General features: G+C 52.9%; 1 protein-coding gene across 12 annotated transcripts; it reads left to right on the top strand.

Moving 5' to 3' along the window:
- The first annotated feature begins 3,668 nt into the window (after positions 1-3,668).
- Positions 3,669-16,656, top strand: P2ry2 (purinergic receptor P2Y2). Of its 12 annotated transcripts, none has more exons than XM_074083584.1 (4): positions 3,669-4,079; positions 11,800-11,898; positions 12,666-13,002; positions 14,917-16,656. In XM_074083584.1, the coding sequence occupies exon 4, from the start codon at positions 14,921-14,923 to the stop codon at positions 16,037-16,039; it is 1,119 nt and encodes a 372-aa protein (XP_073939685.1). In that variant the 5' UTR covers positions 3,669-4,079; positions 11,800-11,898; positions 12,666-13,002; positions 14,917-14,920; the 3' UTR covers positions 16,040-16,656. The 12 variants fall into 12 exon arrangements, with proteins under 12 accessions (XP_073939685.1, XP_073939657.1, XP_020019486.2 ...); XM_074083556.1 differs by having other exon boundaries at positions 11,710-11,898; XM_074083551.1 differs by lacking the exon at positions 12,666-13,002 and adding an exon at positions 8,790-9,054 and having other exon boundaries at positions 3,670-4,079; positions 11,710-11,898.
- Positions 16,657-17,434: the final 778 nt, after the last annotated feature.

The raw sequence follows: 17,434 nt of genomic DNA, 5'->3' as shown, positions 1-17,434 counted from the left end.
CACTAAGTCTCTGTGCAACTCTAAGCAAGTCACTTTACTTCTGAGACATAGATTGGGTCAGTGAAAAGAACTGCTGCAAAGAATCAAACTCCTGGCAAGAATTCATCCACTGCCCAGTGCTGAAACACAACAAAAAGTGGTGCCCATGGGGTCCCCTACTGAACCTCATGCTGTTTGTTCACTGCACTTTCTCCTTATTTCTACCTCATCCTCACCCTGCCTGGGCAGGTGCCTACCATTCTCCCATTTGACAGATGAGGAAAGCAAGGGCTCATACTTTAAAGCACTATCTGTCATTATCTCGAGATTGTTTTTTAAATTGTTATTATTATTTGTGGTGCTCAGGATCAAACCCAGGGCCTTGTGCATGCTAAGCTAGCACTCTAACCCCAAGCTACATCCCCAGCCTTGAAATTGTTATTAAATTTTGAACAAGAAGCCTACATTTTCATTCTGCCCTAGGTCCTACTAATTATGTAGCTAGCTGGTCCAGATGGGAAGAGGTAAAGTGGAAGCTTGCCCAAGCCTGACCAGGCTTCTTGCTTCCCAGGGTTGCCTCCCTTGGGTGCCTGCATCCTGGCATGCCAAGAGCTTTCAGGCTGCATTTGGCATGGGAGCTTTGGCCCCCCACTGGGAAACCCGAGGAGCACAATTTCCTCAGTGAGGGAGGGAGGGAGGACTGTAGAGGCCCACGCAGCAATCCAGAGAGCAAGGAACACAAGGCTCTGTGTAACTGGAACCTCCCACAGTGGGTTCCAACCCATGGCCCAGCCATTCTCTAAGAACTCAGCAGGGCCTTCCTTTGCTGTTCCAGGGCCTAGGGACCCACCACACATTCAAGGCATGACTTTGGACTTTCATTTCCACTTCCTGAACCTCAGTTTCTTTATATCAAACATGGGGATGGTAACACTTATCTCACAGGGTCCTGGCAAGGATTGAGTGAGATGCCTTCACACAATGACCAGCTCAAAGAAGTGGGCCACTATATATAGTTCTTTCTCATTCACTCACAACAGATCCTCATGGAGTTGAGTACCGGCTGCTGGGTTTTCCACTGGGTTCAGGATGGACTGGAGCCCTTCCTTCAAAGAGATCCGCCTTAGAGGGGGAAATAGTGGCAGGACCCCTGAGCTAACTCTTAGATGATTGATGGGTGGGAGGCCGAGAGGAGAAGGCCAAACTCAGGCCTGCATGAAGGGGTTCTGCAGGTAGAGGGAGCAGCAAGCGCCAGGCAGGAGATGAGTGAGGGCTCAGTGCTAGGTCAGAGGAAGGAGGGGAGGCAGATAGGTGGGAGGCTTGAAGGGGAGCTGGGCTGTTCTGAGAGTGGTGGAGCCACAAGAGAGCGTGAAACGGGATGGCAGTGAAGAGGGATAGAGACCTAGCATGTGACAGAGAGCTGGAGCTTAGGCCAGCCAGGAGCTCCACCCCCAGCATGGATTCTCAGAGCAGAAGGTTTTCTCAAGGGAGGTAAGAGAAGTCGAAGAGGGAAGATGAGAAGCCTGCATGAGCCAAATGCCTCCTCAGGAGTGGAGAGCCAAGAAGCCTCCTAAAGCACAGGGTTGGGGGAGGCAGGGGAACGCTGGGGCTTTGCCTTTCCTCTCCTGACCTGCAGCTGCTAATGAAACCTCCCCTGTGCTCCCACGGCTCCATTACCCACCTGGGCGGGGTGGGGGGGGGGACTTACTGTGCCTGGGCCTCACCATTTAGCCTGCTCTGGCTTCCTGGTTCCCGGAGGCGCCCTCAATGCTGTTCTACCCCTTAAGGTGGCACTCGCTATGTGACTCATTGGCCTTCAATTTCCTGGTTGGATCAATAGTTCTAAATTCTCGTAGCCTTAGAATCTTCTATGTGTTTTCAACAAATTCTTACCAGGAAATGTAAATAAAACATAAAGGCAAAAGTGTTCAAGTTGAGGTGGAAAGGGGGCTCCCAGACAACCCAAGGAAGGGGGACTCTGCTAGGGATGTGAAGCCTACTGGACCCCCAAAAGGTCTGGGGAAGTGTCAGGGGACCTAGACTCCAGCCCCTCACTAAAGGGAATTTTAATTCCTCAAGGCATGGCCAGCTGGCCAGCGCAGGGTGATGGTCAAAGAACTTCAGACAGGCCAGCTGGTCAGGACTATTTAACTCCATTTTGCAGAAAAGGAGACTGAGGCTCAGGAGAAGTCACAGGAGAGAGGAAGCAAGACTGAAATCTGAACCGAAGACAGTGAGACTTAGGAGAAGGCTTTCCTCTGCTCCTCAGGCCTTACGAAGTTGCCTGATGGGGCACCTCAGGGATGCAATTTCTTTGGCTGTAAATTAAGACTCTGAACCACAGCAGGGTCACAGAGCCCTGGACTGGCCACTTAGTGTGTCTTCTAAAGGCTAAAGCCAGGCCTGAGTCCTCATCTTGGTATCAAAGGGATATTTTCTCCTGCAGTGCACAGCAGTGACAATAAGTTTGATGTCTTGAAAAGGTGAAGAAGTAAAGGGAGTTGTCTGGGTCTCCAGTGACCAAACAGACTTCCCCACACTGGAACCTTAAGGCCTGGGCCCCACAAATTGGGTCACTGGGATACCTAGGCCTCTGGAAGCTGCATGGAACAGCTTGGACAACAGGCAGAGGCTGGACAAGAGGTCTTTGTGTTTCCTAAGCAGAGGTCCCAGGAGAACTGCAGAGGGGACTCAGCCACACAGCTCTGTGTGTCCACTCTGTTCTTACTCTTGGCAGGACTGCTGTTAGCACCCTCTCTGGGCCCCTCCTGGGGCTGGCAGCCAGGCCCCAGGCAGCTGATGTGGAGCCCAGCAGAGTCCAAGGCCCCAGGGTCCCTTGGCAAGCTCCTTGGCCACAGGAAGAGGCCAGCTCTGCACTTGTCCAGCCATTGGGTCATCCAAAGAAGAGATGATGAACACTGAGCAGTGGAAGTCGAGTGTGACTGGCTCCATTTCACAGAAAAGGAAGTCCTGAGGACTGAACTGGGTCAGGGTCTCTGAGTCTCTGAAGCTGGGCCAGACCTACACTCCTGGCTCCTAGACCAGAGATGGGGTGGGAGGTGGGAGGCACTGTTCATTCATCCACCCACAAGTTCAAGGATTGCGCATTTCCCAGGACCTCTGAGACAGCCATGGTCTTTGCCCTTTTGAGCTCACAGAGTAGGACAGGGGCAGAAACAGGGTCCATAAGGATAGCAGACCATTAGAGTAGGGCAGAGAAAGGAATGAAGGCAGCTTAAGATGAGGGACCAAAAAGAATGGGGAGTTCAGGGACCTGCTGGTGAGATGAAGGATCTCAGACCCCTCCGGAGCTGGTGAAAGAGGCAGGACCCTCAATGCCCCCCACTGGCTTTCCTGTTCTGAGTACTGCCCTGACAGTCCCCAAGCAGGTCCCTCCGAGGTGAGCCAGGCTGGGGCTGGGGCGGTGTGGAGGCAGCGGATCAGCGCAAAGGTCCTACAGTGGTCAGTGACAGGCACCCAGCAAACCTTGTAAAACTTTGGTGACTCCGAAAACTTCTCCTCACGTGCTCCCTGTTTGTGGGAGCGAGGCGGGTGGCCTCGGCCGACCCGCCCATCCCTGCGCAGCACCCATTGCGGACGCACTGACCCGGAGGCCATGGAGCAGGGCGGCGTCCCCAAGCGGGTGACTCGGTGGCGAGGTGTCTATCCGGGCGGGTGGGGGGCGGTTCCAGTGTCTGTCCAGAGTCCGCCCCGCCCCCTCCTGGCGGAGCCGCGCGGAGGGGAGCGGGGCGAGGCTGGGCAGGACGCGGCGGGGGCCCCGGCGCTGGCTCCCGGGCACGTGGGACCCCGCGCGGCGCTGGGATGCGGCTCTGGCGACGCGGGACCGCTGAGCAGTAGCCCAGCGTGGAGGCGAAGAGCGGGCCGCCTGGAGGGGACGGGACACGGCGAGAGGTCGCAGGGCGCGGTCTCGGGAGGCGGCCGGTCCGACTGGCGCGGGTGCCGACTCAGCTGTGGGCAGGGAGAGAGCCGGGTGCGTGGGGCTGTGACCCGGTGGGGTCCGGTTCCGAGTCTAGGTGTAGCGCATAGCTGAACAGTGGTGGTTGAACTCTGCCTCCGCTGGAGCTGGAGCGTGGATCTCGGTGAGTGTGGACTGTCTCCCTGGCAGCAGGGTGTGTGTACCGGGTATTGGGGAAGTCTGTGTGTTGGTGGGTGAGTGCACCGCCCCAGGGGGACAAGTAACTGAACTTGTGGAACTTGTCTGTGTGTGTCCTGAGGTGGCTGCCCCTGGAGCGTGGGGCCCTGGCCAGAGACTCGGGAACCCTGGAAACCTGGAGTGCTGCTCACATCCTCCTCCTAGGGTCACCCTGGGTGGCCCATTTGTCCTAGGGTGGGAGGGAGGCAGTCGCGTTGAAAGGGGGAGGAGGCTAGAGAGGACAGTTAAGTCTTTAATCTGTCAGAAGACTTTTAAACTGGCAAGAGGTGTTGTAGGAAGGATCAGTCAGGAGAAAGACAGTGCCCAACCCCTACTAGGACTGCAGTGACCAGCTGGGTCTCCCCCCACCTCCACCCCCTGGAGTCAGGCCCAAGTGCAGGTCCTGCTGGGAAGTAGCACTGCCAGTTTCTGGATTCCATGGGCAGAATGGTTCCTGTTCTCCTCAGCATGGAATCCTCAGCTTCCCTGGGTCCACAGGGAATCTAGGCTGGGGTAATGATGATTTTTTGAGGATCAGGTTAAGGCACCAGGGAAGTCTCATTTATCTGTGGGTGGGAGTAAGAGAAAGAAGAGTCTGTGAGCAACAAGCCTCTAAAAAAGGAGGCCAGCACCAGTAAGGCCCTGGATGAGAGAGTATGTGCATGAGGAAGCCCTGCAGAGAAGGCCTGTCACCTAGCCTATGGACATAGGTACTCAAGGAGGACAAGGACAAGGCAGGCAACCCTTAGAAAGGGTTAGTGTGGCTGCAGAGTGAGGCTGTGGCCCTTCCATACCTTCCTCCTCTTGCCTAGAATGCGCAGAGTTCCGAGGTTTCCAGATCCACGCCTCATGAGTGGCCCCATGAGAGCTTTGATTTTGTGGCTGTAACCTTTAGCAAGGTCATTGTGCCTCTCTGGGCATCAGTTTTGCTATCTATAAGTTGGGAATGATGATCCTTGTATTTTTGAAAGCAAGGTTGCTGTGTGGATTTTTAAGACATAGGCCAGGACCAGGCAGGTGGGGTGTGTGTGTGTGCGCGTGCATAAGCTTGCACGTGCACCACACTCTGGGAATTGAACTTTGGGTCTGGTGTATGCCAAGCATGTGCTGTACCACTGAGCTACCCCCCAGCCCGGGAAAGGGGTTTGCGCACACAGGGGAGGAATGTGATATGTAGGCTTAAAGACCTTTTGAAGACTCTAGTGAGCACAGATGCAATAGCAAGGGATTGTGCTGATTATCTCATTATTGGAATTTAATTATTGAATGCCTTCCTTTCCACATAACCTCCTCCACAGAGATAGCTTGCTATTGACAATTTACAAAAATTCTCTTTTATCCTCCAGTGACCCTGTGAGAAAATAATTATTATCTCCATTTTGCAGATAAGGAAATAGAAACTCTGAGAGGGTCTTGCCCAAGGTTACAAAGCCAAGGTGAAACCTGGGGCTTCTACCTACCTGCCCCAGCTTAGCCCTCCCATCCAAGACAAGCCTCATCAGGGCAAGGTGGTCCTCTGGCTTTCAGGCTGAAAGGAGTTTGAATCCTGTCTTCAGAGCCTATCTTGGGGCTTTCTTGTGGCCTGCTCATAGCACCAGGGAAGCCTTGCTGATTTGGGGAGGGAAGGCAGAAGTGCCCCAACAATATCTCTCCTTTCCCCTACCTGCTTGTCTGGTGCACCCTTCTGCCCACACCTTCCTCTTGGACTGCCCTTGGGTCCTCAGGTCTGGCCTTTCCTTATTACTGGGCCCTAATCAGGGGAAGCTGGCTATGGGGCCCTCCTTGACCTCTGTACCCATCCTAGAGAGAGGTCAGTTGCAGGACAAGGCCAGGCCATCTCTGGTTTTTTTCACTCTGTTCCTATCCCCAGCACAGATGGAGCACAGAGCAGGTGCCACGGAGCACTTGGGAAATGACTGATCCAGTGAAATACAGAGGAGAGTGGCCTTATTCCATAGAGAGCCACAGTGGGTTCTTTAGTAGAGGAATTCCTCCATGCTGGATCACCTAGTCTTCCTAGGCCTGGGTCATTTCTAGCTTGAGATGAGTAGCAGGAGTCCCTATTGGGAGTGTGGGGAGCCGAGGCCCTGCTGGGCAGCTTTCGGTCCTCCATCTTGGTACCCTGTCACTGTTACTACAGCTCTACAGAGGAGAGGCCTGGGCACTGAGGATCTTGCTCAGACTTCATAAATATGGCTTCTAGATGAGTGGACAGCCTTTCAGGCCAGTTTGTAGGAGGAAGACTCCTGCCATGGCTGGTCTGGGGGCAGGAAAGATGCTCTCCATCTCACAGGGAGGCCAGGACCAAGGGACCATCTCTTTTCACCACACCCTTGTATGTACAGTCTCCTCCCTCATCTCCTGGGTAGGACTCCCCAGTCATAACTACATTCCATGTGGTAACATCTTTGTGAAGGTCAGCTCTAACCATGACTTTCTCTCCTTAAGCCAAAATAGTGGCCAAGCTCTTCAGCCTGGCATTTGAGCCCTTTCATAGGCGTTCCTCAGGCCCCCACACATTCCATGCCACTTAACCCTCCATGCCAGCCACATAGGATCTCTTGGCTTTTCACAGACAGGCTGCACCCTCACCCATTTTGTCTTAGCATTGGCCCCTCCTGCCTTCAATGCCCTCCCATGTCTTTGTCCACCTGACAAACCCCAGATCATCTGTCAAAGACCAGCATCTCTGAGAAGCCTCCCTACTGCCTTGGACTGGTAGGAATTTCTGTGGGCTCCTTGGTCATGCTGAATTACCCAAGTGGACTTGTCCATGCCAGTGTCCTTCCCCCAGCCAGCCTGGGAGCTCCTCAAGGACCCAGCAGATTGTGATCTGAGGCTGGGTTTGCAGGGTCCCTCTCAAGCCAGGCACACGGCATCAAGAAGTGTTTGCTGGGACTTTGGTGATCACGACTGTGATCATGTTACCAAGCTCAAACTCCTGTGGGTCTGAGAATATTCAAACCAGAGGCTGTCTGAACTACAGTAACAAAACTGAAGGAACAGTTAGCAGTCCCTTCAGAACCAGGCACTCTTGGAATTCAACTCTGAGAACCAATGACCTTGGAATCCTGGGGGCACTCCGAGGGAGACAATCAGACTAACAGCTTGCCCAGGGAGGAACCCAAGATTTGACTAAGATTAACAGCATATCACAGGTTCCAAGTTGGAGCCGGAACCTAGGGTTCTTGCCTCTTGAGTCTGCTGGAGGCATTTGGGTGTGATAGGCTTGGGGGTGAGGGGTGAGTAAGTCCAGGGCATTGTGGTTCTGAGCCTGTTCAGTTCAGCAGCTTGTCTCTGTAGCCCTGGGCTGGGCTGGGCTGGCCCTGGTGGGAGCAGTGATTGGAGTCCTGCCCTGGTTGAATAGGTCCTTCTTCTGGGGGTCTCGGTTTCCTGCTCTGTAAGCCTGGCTGATCTAAGATCTTTTCACTCAGATACTCTGACCTCAGCCTCAGTGAATGGCCCCACAGCAAGGATTCTGAGATCTCAGAGGGAAGGAATCTCGGAAGGGGACTACAGAGCCTGAGGTCCTTCTGGAAGGGAGGCCACCTACCATGAAGGCACCATCTGATAACATCTGAGGTTACCCCTCGACTGTTTCCCCAACCAGCCTGGTTGCTTCCTCCCTCATAGTGTAACACATCAAGCAAGGCTGGGGGGCTTGCTGGCCTGTAGCCCCTTGGAGGTCATTTGGGAACTAACAGGGGGTGACTTCTACGCACCTAGTCCTATGCAGCCAGCCTTGCCTTCCACTAATCTCAAGCTACAGGGGTGATTAACATTTTCGGTTGTTGCCCTCGCTCTTGTTCACTCTTCTCTCTCTCTCTCTCTCTTTCTCTCTTTCCACATCTGACTTCTACTCATCTTCCAAGATGCAGGTCAGGTGCCCTGTCCTCTAGGGAAGGCCCTGATGACCCCTCCTTTCCTTATAGGGACCTCACTGGCTTTCTTCAGGCCTAATCACCCTGAGTTGTCATTGCCTGCTTCTGGGTGTGCCTCCCTCCATCTCAATAGTGATCACTTGACAGTGATTAAAGAAGGGTTTGAGCTGGTGGAGTAGCTCAAGGGATAGAGCACCTGCTCAGCAAGCTCAAGGCCCTGAGTTCAAACCTCAGTAAGACACGCGCACACACACGCACATGCACACACAAACACACAAGCATTTCCCAAAGAAGTGTCTGACCTTAGAGTCCCCAGGTACCCTACACAGGGACAGGCATGGATATGGTCGCCTCTGATGGGTGAGGAGGGAAGGAGTGTGTAGGGCTCTGACAATTAGGGGGGCTCCCTAGATTGCTTTCCCCCTGAGGATGGCCTTCAGTGTGATCTTTGGTCAGTCTATCTGTACCCTCTCCTTAATTCCTGTGAGGCTTCCTGGCCCTCTTGTCTTCCTGGGATGGCTCCACCCATTCTTGCCCTCTCCATGTGCTGAAACTTATTATTTCATAAAATGAGTCTGAATCATCTTGTTTAACTATCTTAGCAACCTCAGGGGCAGATTTTGTTCTTCTAGTAAGAGAAGATTGAGATTTGGGTTTCAGAATTGAGAGACTTGTCTGGGGCCTACAGCTGGGAAATGGCAGAACTGGGACTTCCCAACTGCCCAGTGCCCTCCCTCCTCCCTCCTTCCAGGTCTAGATTCTCTGCTTCTCCTCAGGAATCTCTGCCCTGCAGAGAGAGGCAGCAGCAGTGGTCTCCAGAAGATGACAGGACACTCTCCCCTGCCAAGCTGAACAGGGAATATCAGCCAGGCGGATGGCACACTTTGAAGCCACCCTAGTGGAGGAGCTGGAATGTTGTCCAACCACCCTGGAAATTCCACAGCCAGCCTGGGAACTGCCCCTGCCTCTTCCTCCTGACTCTAAGCTCACTAGCCTGGGGCCACAGAGAGAAAGACTCAAACCTGGGAGAGGCAGAGCCAGGTAAAGGGACAGATGGTCTACCTGCTAGGCTTGGCTCTGCCCTTGACTCCCTGGTAACCTTGAGTGAGACCTTGCACTATCTCTATCAGTATTTCTACTTGGAGATGGGTACACTAACCATCTTGGCCACTCCACACTAGGAAAGTACTCAGAATAATAGACTCTGGGCCCTGCCAGTTGGGCACACCTATGCTGGAGACCTGACCAAACAGGCAGAACAAAGGAACTCAAAGAGGAATGGCCAGGGAGTACCCTGGGGACAGGGCCTGAGTCTTGCAGGGTAGGAGGTGGTAGTCAGGGGCACCGCTTCTGAAGTCAAACCAGAGCTGTGTGCTGTTTGCTTGCTTTGTGGCCTGGGAGAGGTTGTTTAGATGAGTGTCAGGATTAAGTGGAAAGAGAGACATGAAGCCACCTAACTCACAAACAGTGCTCACTCAACTCTGCTATCACATAAATGTTATAAGATAAAGGAGGGTGTCCCTGAGCAAGATAGAACCATTAGGCTGCTTTTGCTGTGTTGAGACAGGAAGATAAGGATGGAGACAGTGACAGTGGGTTTTCTGGAGGGTGACAGGGCCCAAATCAGCCAGATCCTTGAATACAAGGCAGAGGAGCTTGGACATTAGCCTGAGGGTATAGGTAACCATGGAAGGGTTTTGAGTTCAACATAGTCGATCGTATTTGGGTTTTAGCAAGACCATGTGACTGCAGAGTGGGCTGGACAGGCAGGGCAGGGAGGAGGCAAGGAATCCAATGAAGAGGTGGGTGCAATGTGGTATCTATACACAATGGAATTTTATGCAGCCATGAAGAACGAAATGTTATCATTCGCAGGTAAGTGGATGGAATTGGAGAACATCATTCTGAATGAGGTTACCCTGGCCCAAAAGACCAAAAATCGTATGTTCTCCCTCATATGCAGACATTATATCAAGGGCAAACACAACAAGGGGATTGGACTTTGATCACAAGATAAAAGAGAGAGCACACAAGGGAGGGGTGAGGATAGTTAAGACACCTAAAAAACTAGCTAGCATTTGTTGCCCTCAACTCAGAGAAACTAAAGCAGATACCTTAAAAGCAACTGAGGCCAATAGGAAAAGGGGACCAGGAACTAGAGAAAAGGTTAGTTCAAGAAGAATTAACCTAGAAGGTAACACACATGCACAGGAAATCAATGTGAGTCAACTCCCTGTATAGCTATCCTTATCTCAACCAGCAAAAACCCTTGTTCCTTCCTATTATTGCTTATACTCTCTCTGCAACAAAATTAGAGATATGGGCAAAATAGTTTCTGCTGGGTATTGAGGGGGTGGGGAGGAGAGGAGAGGGAGAGGGCGGAGTAGGTGGTAAGGGAGGGGTTGGGGGGAGGGGGGAGAAATGACCCAAACATTGTATGCACATATGAATAAAAAAAAATAATAATTAATAATTTAAGAAATAAAGGGACTCTGCTGACTGTAAAGCACAGAGATATATTAAAAAAAAAAAAAAAAAGAGGTGGGTGCAGTAGTCCTTCTAGAAGCCCAGGGAGCACATGGGGCATGTCTGAAGAACTTCACTGGTTGAACCAAGAGGACTTGGTGAGTGACCGGCTTCAAGTGGAGTGAGGAAGAGAGAGATTGAAACCTTGTTGGGTTGAGGAGGCCTTTTCAAAAATGGGAGGATGACTTTGGGAAAGTGGTCAAGTAGTCAAGGCATTTCCCAGGGGGGGAGACAGACTGTGCACTTGGGAGGAGAGGGGTGAAAAGGTGACATTCTTTCATCTTGTCACTAGATTCTAGAGTAAATAGGTAGATAGCATCCTACCCACTGGCCCATGTCAACCCAAGATGACAGGACAATGTGAACTAAGTAAACAGTGGCCCAGAGGCACCAGGCCTATTCCTGCAGCTGCCCATCTTCCTCTCCTCTCCCACCCTTGCACTGTTCTTCCTTGGGGCTTGGGGATCCCACTCCTCCTTATTAGAGAAATGAAGCAGGTGGGCATGGGGGTTTAGCACAAGTGATTTCCAAAGGTTGTTCTATGCCCTGACTGTCCAGACTGTCGATGTGTGCACTGCTTGAGCATCTGGGTGTGACTGTGTGCACCTCTGTGGGTCCATGTGTCTGGGTATGTCTGTGCCTGTGTGTTCAGGTGCGGTATATATGTGTGTTTTTAACACCCAAGGAGGAATGCCTAGAGGTGGAAGAGGCGAGGAGGGGACTCTAGTTAGAGATCTAGCCTGGGCAAAGGTATGTTGGCAGTACTGTGCAGTGTATGCTGGGCAAAGAGAGTATTGATCACTTCCTGCTGTGGGGCTGAAGACAGAGCCAGGACAGAGGGAAGGAACAGTGGAGACTGGGCTCAGCCCTCCAGGATACAGGAGGAGGTCTTCTCCTCAGGAGCACCCGCTCCTGAACCTAGGAGAAGGAGTGTCTGGGAAGGAGGCTATGAACAGACCATCCCTACAGCATGTAAGCTGGGTGTAGACAGTGGGATAGGATGGGAAGTGGGGTATGCAGAGGGTACTCTGACCAGGACAAGCACACCAGATCCCTTCTCTGCCTCTTTTGGCCAAGGTTAGAGCAGAGGAGGCAGCCCTGGGATGGCTTGGCCTGGCTGGCTTCCCATGACCTGGAGCCCACACGGTTTCCACCTCCCTGTGTCTTTAGGAGCCCCCTGCGGCAGCTGCCTGCCTTGAAAAATGCTGGAGGCCGGGTGTGGTCCTAGGCCGGGAAACCTGTTTTTCCTGTTTCCTGCAGAGCTTCCAGCAGCCAGTCCAAGCCTGTGCATTCATGAGTGAGCAACCTGAGCAGGCGCTGAGCATCCTGACAGCGAGAGCAGGGGCTGGTCAGGTACAGGTGTGCAAGGCGGGGCCACGGTTGGGAGGCTGGGCTGGTGCTTGGTATTGCGCGTGTGCGCACAGAACCTGGGTCAGATTCAGGGCATCAAAGATGGGTGCCTTGCCCTGCTTCTTTATCCCAGACTGTGATGAATTCAGGTTTTGGCCCAGATAGATCTGGCCTTGTGTGTCAAGCCTAATTTTTCCAATTCCTGGCAGTGTGACCTTAAACAAATAACTTAATCTAATCTTTATGGCATTATCTATCAAAGGGTGGACATGGAAGTATAAAGATGCTTCACAGAAGCTGCTCAGCCCTAGCCTGGTCCCTACAGAACTGGGAGGATAGCAGAAGGAATCCAGGATGGAGAACTGATCAAACTAAGCCAGAGATGGGCCAATCTCCTGGCTGGCCTCAGATAGCTGACTGGTCTCTAGAATACCTACATCTGACCCTCTGATGATTTCCTGGCCCTGGCAGAGGACAGAGGTTTTGGGCCCCTGAATCTGTTGGAGGGGAGACAGCTCAGGAATTTGTCTGGGACAGGAGGGCTGGGCCCCCAGGACAGTTGGGCTGACTTCTGGCCACCTAGGTTTAGCAGCTGAGAAATCTTTAAGCACCATTAATCTCCCATAGACCAGGCCCTCCAAGGTGGGAGGAAAAGGAGAGGCACCTTTATCAAGCTCAACTCCTCTAGGATCCCACAGCCTCTCATGGTTCATTTGTTCATTCATTCATTAGCTCACTCACTCATTCATTCATTCATTCTCTATTTCCTGCAATAGCTACCATAGGTGGGGCCTCTCTCTGGGGAATAAGGACAGAGAAAAGCATCAGATGGACCCAGACCTCAAGGAGCACCTGGAATGTATTGGAGTAGAGGGTGGAAGGACAAATTGCCAAGAAGTCCTGAGAATGGCCTGAGGGGCACTGGAAGAGGGGGAGGACTGCAGTGATAAGGCACATTTGAGCCTGAGTGTGGGTGGGTTCTGGAAAGACTTTCCACACACAAAGTACAGCATCTACAAAGCAGGGAAGCCTGGAAGATTCCTCAAACAGTTCATATCTTCATGCTCCCGGAGCAGGACCAGCCAGAACTGGACACAGCAGGGCTAGTGACAGGTGAGAAGGGCCGGTGAGAAAGTCAAGTAGAGTAGTCTTCACACGGCCTGGATTCAGGAGAGGCAGAGAGGAGGCCTGAGGGAGAAGACCAGAGACTTGGCTATCTCTGGAAAACAGGGACTGGGGACTAGGAAGATGACCTCACAGTTTGGTGAGCTGGCCTGTGGAGGAAGAGGGTAGGCAGGGTCAGTCTGGACCACAGCCACAGTGATGGAGTCCCCAGCTGGCCTGGGGCAGTGGCCAGGATTTCTTAAAACAGGTGGAAAGGGCAGTGCTCTCCGTTCACAGGGAAGTCTCCACTCCACCTCTCAGTGTCAGAGATTCCACCATTAGTGACCGACAGAAAACTTTGTGCAGAGTGGTGAGATGTTAACTGTGGAGGAGGAGGGGCCTGATCCACCTCTGAGGAGGGACCAGTTGTGCTCAGCCCCGGAGCAGGAGCAGAGCAGCAGTGTGGGGGAGATGGGTATGCACCTGGAGCTGGAGGAAGCCACCCTTCCTGTTCTCAGTGGGGTGAAGTTCCTTCTGAGGGAAGTTTGGGGGCTACAGTTCTCCAAGATTGGGGTTTGGCCCATAAGAGGTCTGAGGATCTACCTGGGACTCCTGCTATGATTTTTAGATTGCCTTCCAGGACTTTGGAGCACTTCTGTGACCTTCATACAGGGATATCTGTCCCCTGCCTCCCAGCTGAGAGAGCTCTTTTTCTTTTACCTTCTTTATTTCCTCCCCTGCCCTCCATTCCCCTCCCTCCCTTCCTTTTTTCTTGACAGGGTTTCACCATGTAGCCCTGGCTGGCCATGAACTCATGATCCTCCTGCTCAGCCTCTTGAGTGCTGAGACTACAGGTGTGCACCACCTACCTAGATCGAGGTCTGAGAGAGCTCTTAGTGGTCCATGGGTAGGGTGAGGAGAGGAAGAAGGTGGCATCCTGCTCTCCAGGCCCTTACTGTCTGCTAGCTGACCAGATACCATGTGACATGTACTCAATAGGGACAAAGTAAGGGAACATCAGGACAGTGATGGTGTGCAAGGAGAAACTGGCTAGGCTTGGAAGAAGCTAAATTTGCCTTACAAAAGAAGCCTTCCTCTACTCCCTACTCCAGTGCTACCCCAGACCTCAGGCTTCCCTGGACTTTTCAGGAAGGTCATTATTCCATCTGGTAGGCTGGACTACTGTGTGCAGATGTAGAAAGTTCTAGAGTATAAGTATACCTAAAAGAAAAATTTTTTGAACATAGAATGAATGATGGAAGAGGAAGGTCCTTAGAAATACTCTAGCCTCCCCAGAGAGGAGAAAGGTGAACTTTGTGATGGCTCCAGAGATGTGGGCTGCCCTGGCCAGAAACACCTCAGCAGGCAGTGGGCACTAGGGTACAACGGAGTGTCCGCATCAGGTCCCCTTCCCATGAATCTGAAATTATACTTCTCTGGGACCCCACTCTTAGGCCCTCTGATTCTAGAGCTCAGAATTCTAGATCTCAGAATTTTCTTATCCTGAGGTTCTAGAGCAAAGTCAGCATGTTTCTTTTAAAGTTACATAGTAAACATTTTGAGACTTTGCAGGGGTATGGTGTGTTCCAACAAAGCTTCACTTACAAAAACAGACTTGTGGGTGGATTTGGCCCTGGGCTATTGTTTGCCCATTCTGTTCTAAAGTTTTAGAATTAGGTGATGGCTGATATTCATGGACCTCACACATTCTTGAGGTGGTAGAGTTTGGAGGTTCTGGGTCCAGGGAGAGATGCAGGTCAGATGACAACAAAAGCCCTAGACATAGTTAAGCACATCTTAACAGGGAATCTCTGGGCACTTGGAGTCCCTCTTAGCCCTGGTGAGGTGGGTGTGTCAGGCTACTTCACTTTGAGCCTCAACTGTGACCTGATGACTTCCTCCCCACACATCCCTTCCCTACAGGGTGATGGCAACAGACCTGAGCCCCTGGAATGACACCACCAATGACACCTGGGATGGAGATGAGCTGGGCTACAGGTGCCGCTTCAACGAGGACTTCAAGTATGTGCTACTGCCCGTGTCCTACGGTGTGGTGTGCGTGCTCGGGCTGGGTCTGAACGTTGTGGCACTCTACATCTTCTTGTGCCGCCTCAAGAACTGGAATGCCTCCACCACGTATATGTTCCACTTGGCTGTGTCCGACTCACTGTACGCCGCCTCCTTGCCACTGCTGGTCTATTACTACGCCCGGGGTGACCACTGGCCCTTCAGCACAGTGCTCTGCAAGCTGGTTCGCTTCCTCTTCTACACCAACCTGTACTGCAGCATCCTCTTCCTCACCTGCATCAGTGTGCACCGGTGCCTGGGCGTCCTGCGTCCTCTACACTCCCTGCGCTGGGGCAGGGCCCACTATGCCCGCCGGGTGGCAGCAGTCGTGTGGGTGCTGGTGCTGGCCTGCCAGGCACCTGTGCTCTACTTTGTCACCACCAGTGTGCGCGGGGCCCGTATCACCTGCCATGACACCTCAGCTCCTGACCTGTTCAGTCACTTTGTGGCCTACAGCTCTGTCATGCTGGGCCTGCTCTTCGCAGTGCCCTTTGCTGTCATCCTGGTCTGTTACGTGCTCATGGCACGGCGGCTGCTCAAGCCAGCTTACGGGACCACGGGAGGCCTGCCACGGGCCAAGCGCAAGTCAGTGCGCACCATTGCCCTGGTGCTGGCTGTCTTCACCCTCTGCTTCCTGCCTTTCCACGTCACCCGCACCCTCTACTACTCCTTCCGCTCACTTGATCTCAGCTGCCACACCCTCAATGCCATCAACATGGCATACAAGATCACCCGGCCACTGGCCAGTGCCAACAGTTGCCTTGACCCTGTGCTCTACTTCCTGGCAGGGCAGAGGCTTGTCCGCTTTGCCCGAGATGCCAAGCCACCCACAGACCCTACCTCTGTCCCCCAGGCTCACTGCCGGCTAGGCCTGCACAGGTCTGGCAGAAGTGACACCAAGAGGAAAGTGTTGGCCAGCAGTGAGGACTCCAGGTCCATTCAAGCAGGGAGTGAGAACACTAAAGACATCCGACTCTAGGACCTGAGCTCCTCGGGCCTGTGCAGGTTTATGTGGCAGAGCTATAGGGGATCAGGGCTTGTTCAAACAGGACAGTGTCCCCAGATACAGACTATTAGTGACTCTGTCATTTGGCAAGGTCTCAGGATGCTCTCCATGTGGTCCAGAGAGTCAGCCGGCTCCGTAGATAGCCCCCAGTCATCATTTGCTGGTGAGAATTGGGGAATCAGGTTTGGAGAAAGGCAAGTGTTCAGGGCCCGTGCCACCTGATTCCCGTGCAGATAGTTGGCCATTCCTGCCCCAGTACCTAGGCTGGGGTCCTGCATAATCAAGTCAAAGGAAGAAACAGGCCCAGAGAGGAAGATAACTTATCAAGATCACCCGGTGGAGTCTGGGCCTGAGCTAGTTGGAGTGGGTATGGAGTCTCAGACCAGAGAACCCCAGTACATAGTCAGGGCTGAGTTCCTTCAGTAGTCTGGGGTGGGACTAGGTGCCACAGTGAACCCAGCTCAAAGGACTGACTACCCCTGGCCCAAGAGATGAACATCTGGAAACCGATGTTGTAAACCATCTGGAGGCTGTGCTAGGCTGGGAGTGTTAGAGGCTGTAATTACACTAAAGGTTGTGTTGCCTGCTGAGCTGTGCTCTGTCGTGTGGTGGGAGGACAGGGACATGGCCTGGGAAGCTTTCAACATCCACACAAAGGCCTCTCCAGCCTGTTCTCATGTGCTGCCAGCCTCCCAGGTAGCTAAGGATTACAAGTGTGAGCCATTGGCACCCAGCTACATTCTAGGGTCTTTGTTTCTGTTCATGTAGCTGGTGTCCCTCTGAGCTTTCTTGGTGACTACCTCTTCAGACTGTCCTGGGTCTTTCCTGCTGGCCTGAGCCTATCTCTGTCCTGCCAGCTGCTGCTGAACCCCATCCTTCCAGGGGAAGGAGCCCCTTCCCCGGTGAAAAGCTCTGAGCTCTCAGCCCTGCTGAGGCGTGGAGGTAGGGAGTTGTGTCATGACTTTGAGAGCCCCCTACTCTGCATCTGGGCTGGGGCTGGAGCTATGGTCATCAAAGGCCCAAGTTCCCCTAGTCCCCATTCCTGTCCTACAGCTGCTCTGGTGACCCGGATAATCCAGCATCCCCTGTAGATGGAGACCACACTGCGGTCCCAGTCCCAGGAAGCTTTTCCTAAACCACTGCCAGCAGATTTCTGAGGACATGGAACCTGAGGGACAGAAGGGAGGGCTTACTTACCATCTAGTTCTGTGGCATGGGTGGGGCTTGGGAATGGAGACCCTAGAGGAACCAGGGATGGGCCTAGTCAGACTGCCTGGTCCCTCAATATGAACATCTAGCTAGACTGCTTGCCTGGAGGGTGAGGTTTCTGACCTTGCCGCCTTGTGCTATTTTCAGCCCAAGTAAGAA

This window comes from Castor canadensis, chromosome 1 (genome assembly GCF_047511655.1).
Source record: "Castor canadensis chromosome 1, mCasCan1.hap1v2, whole genome shotgun sequence".
NCBI lineage: Eukaryota > Metazoa > Chordata > Mammalia > Rodentia > Castoridae > Castor > Castor canadensis.
The sequence above is the reverse complement of the archived record's forward strand: the minus strand, read 5'-3'. Positions and strand labels throughout refer to the sequence as shown.

What these genes read in the sequence shown, in the direction of transcription:
- P2ry2 (XM_020163897.2), top strand. Translation starts at nt 14,921, where the DNA reads ATGGCAACAGACCTGAGCCCCTGGAATGACACCACCAATGACACCTGG.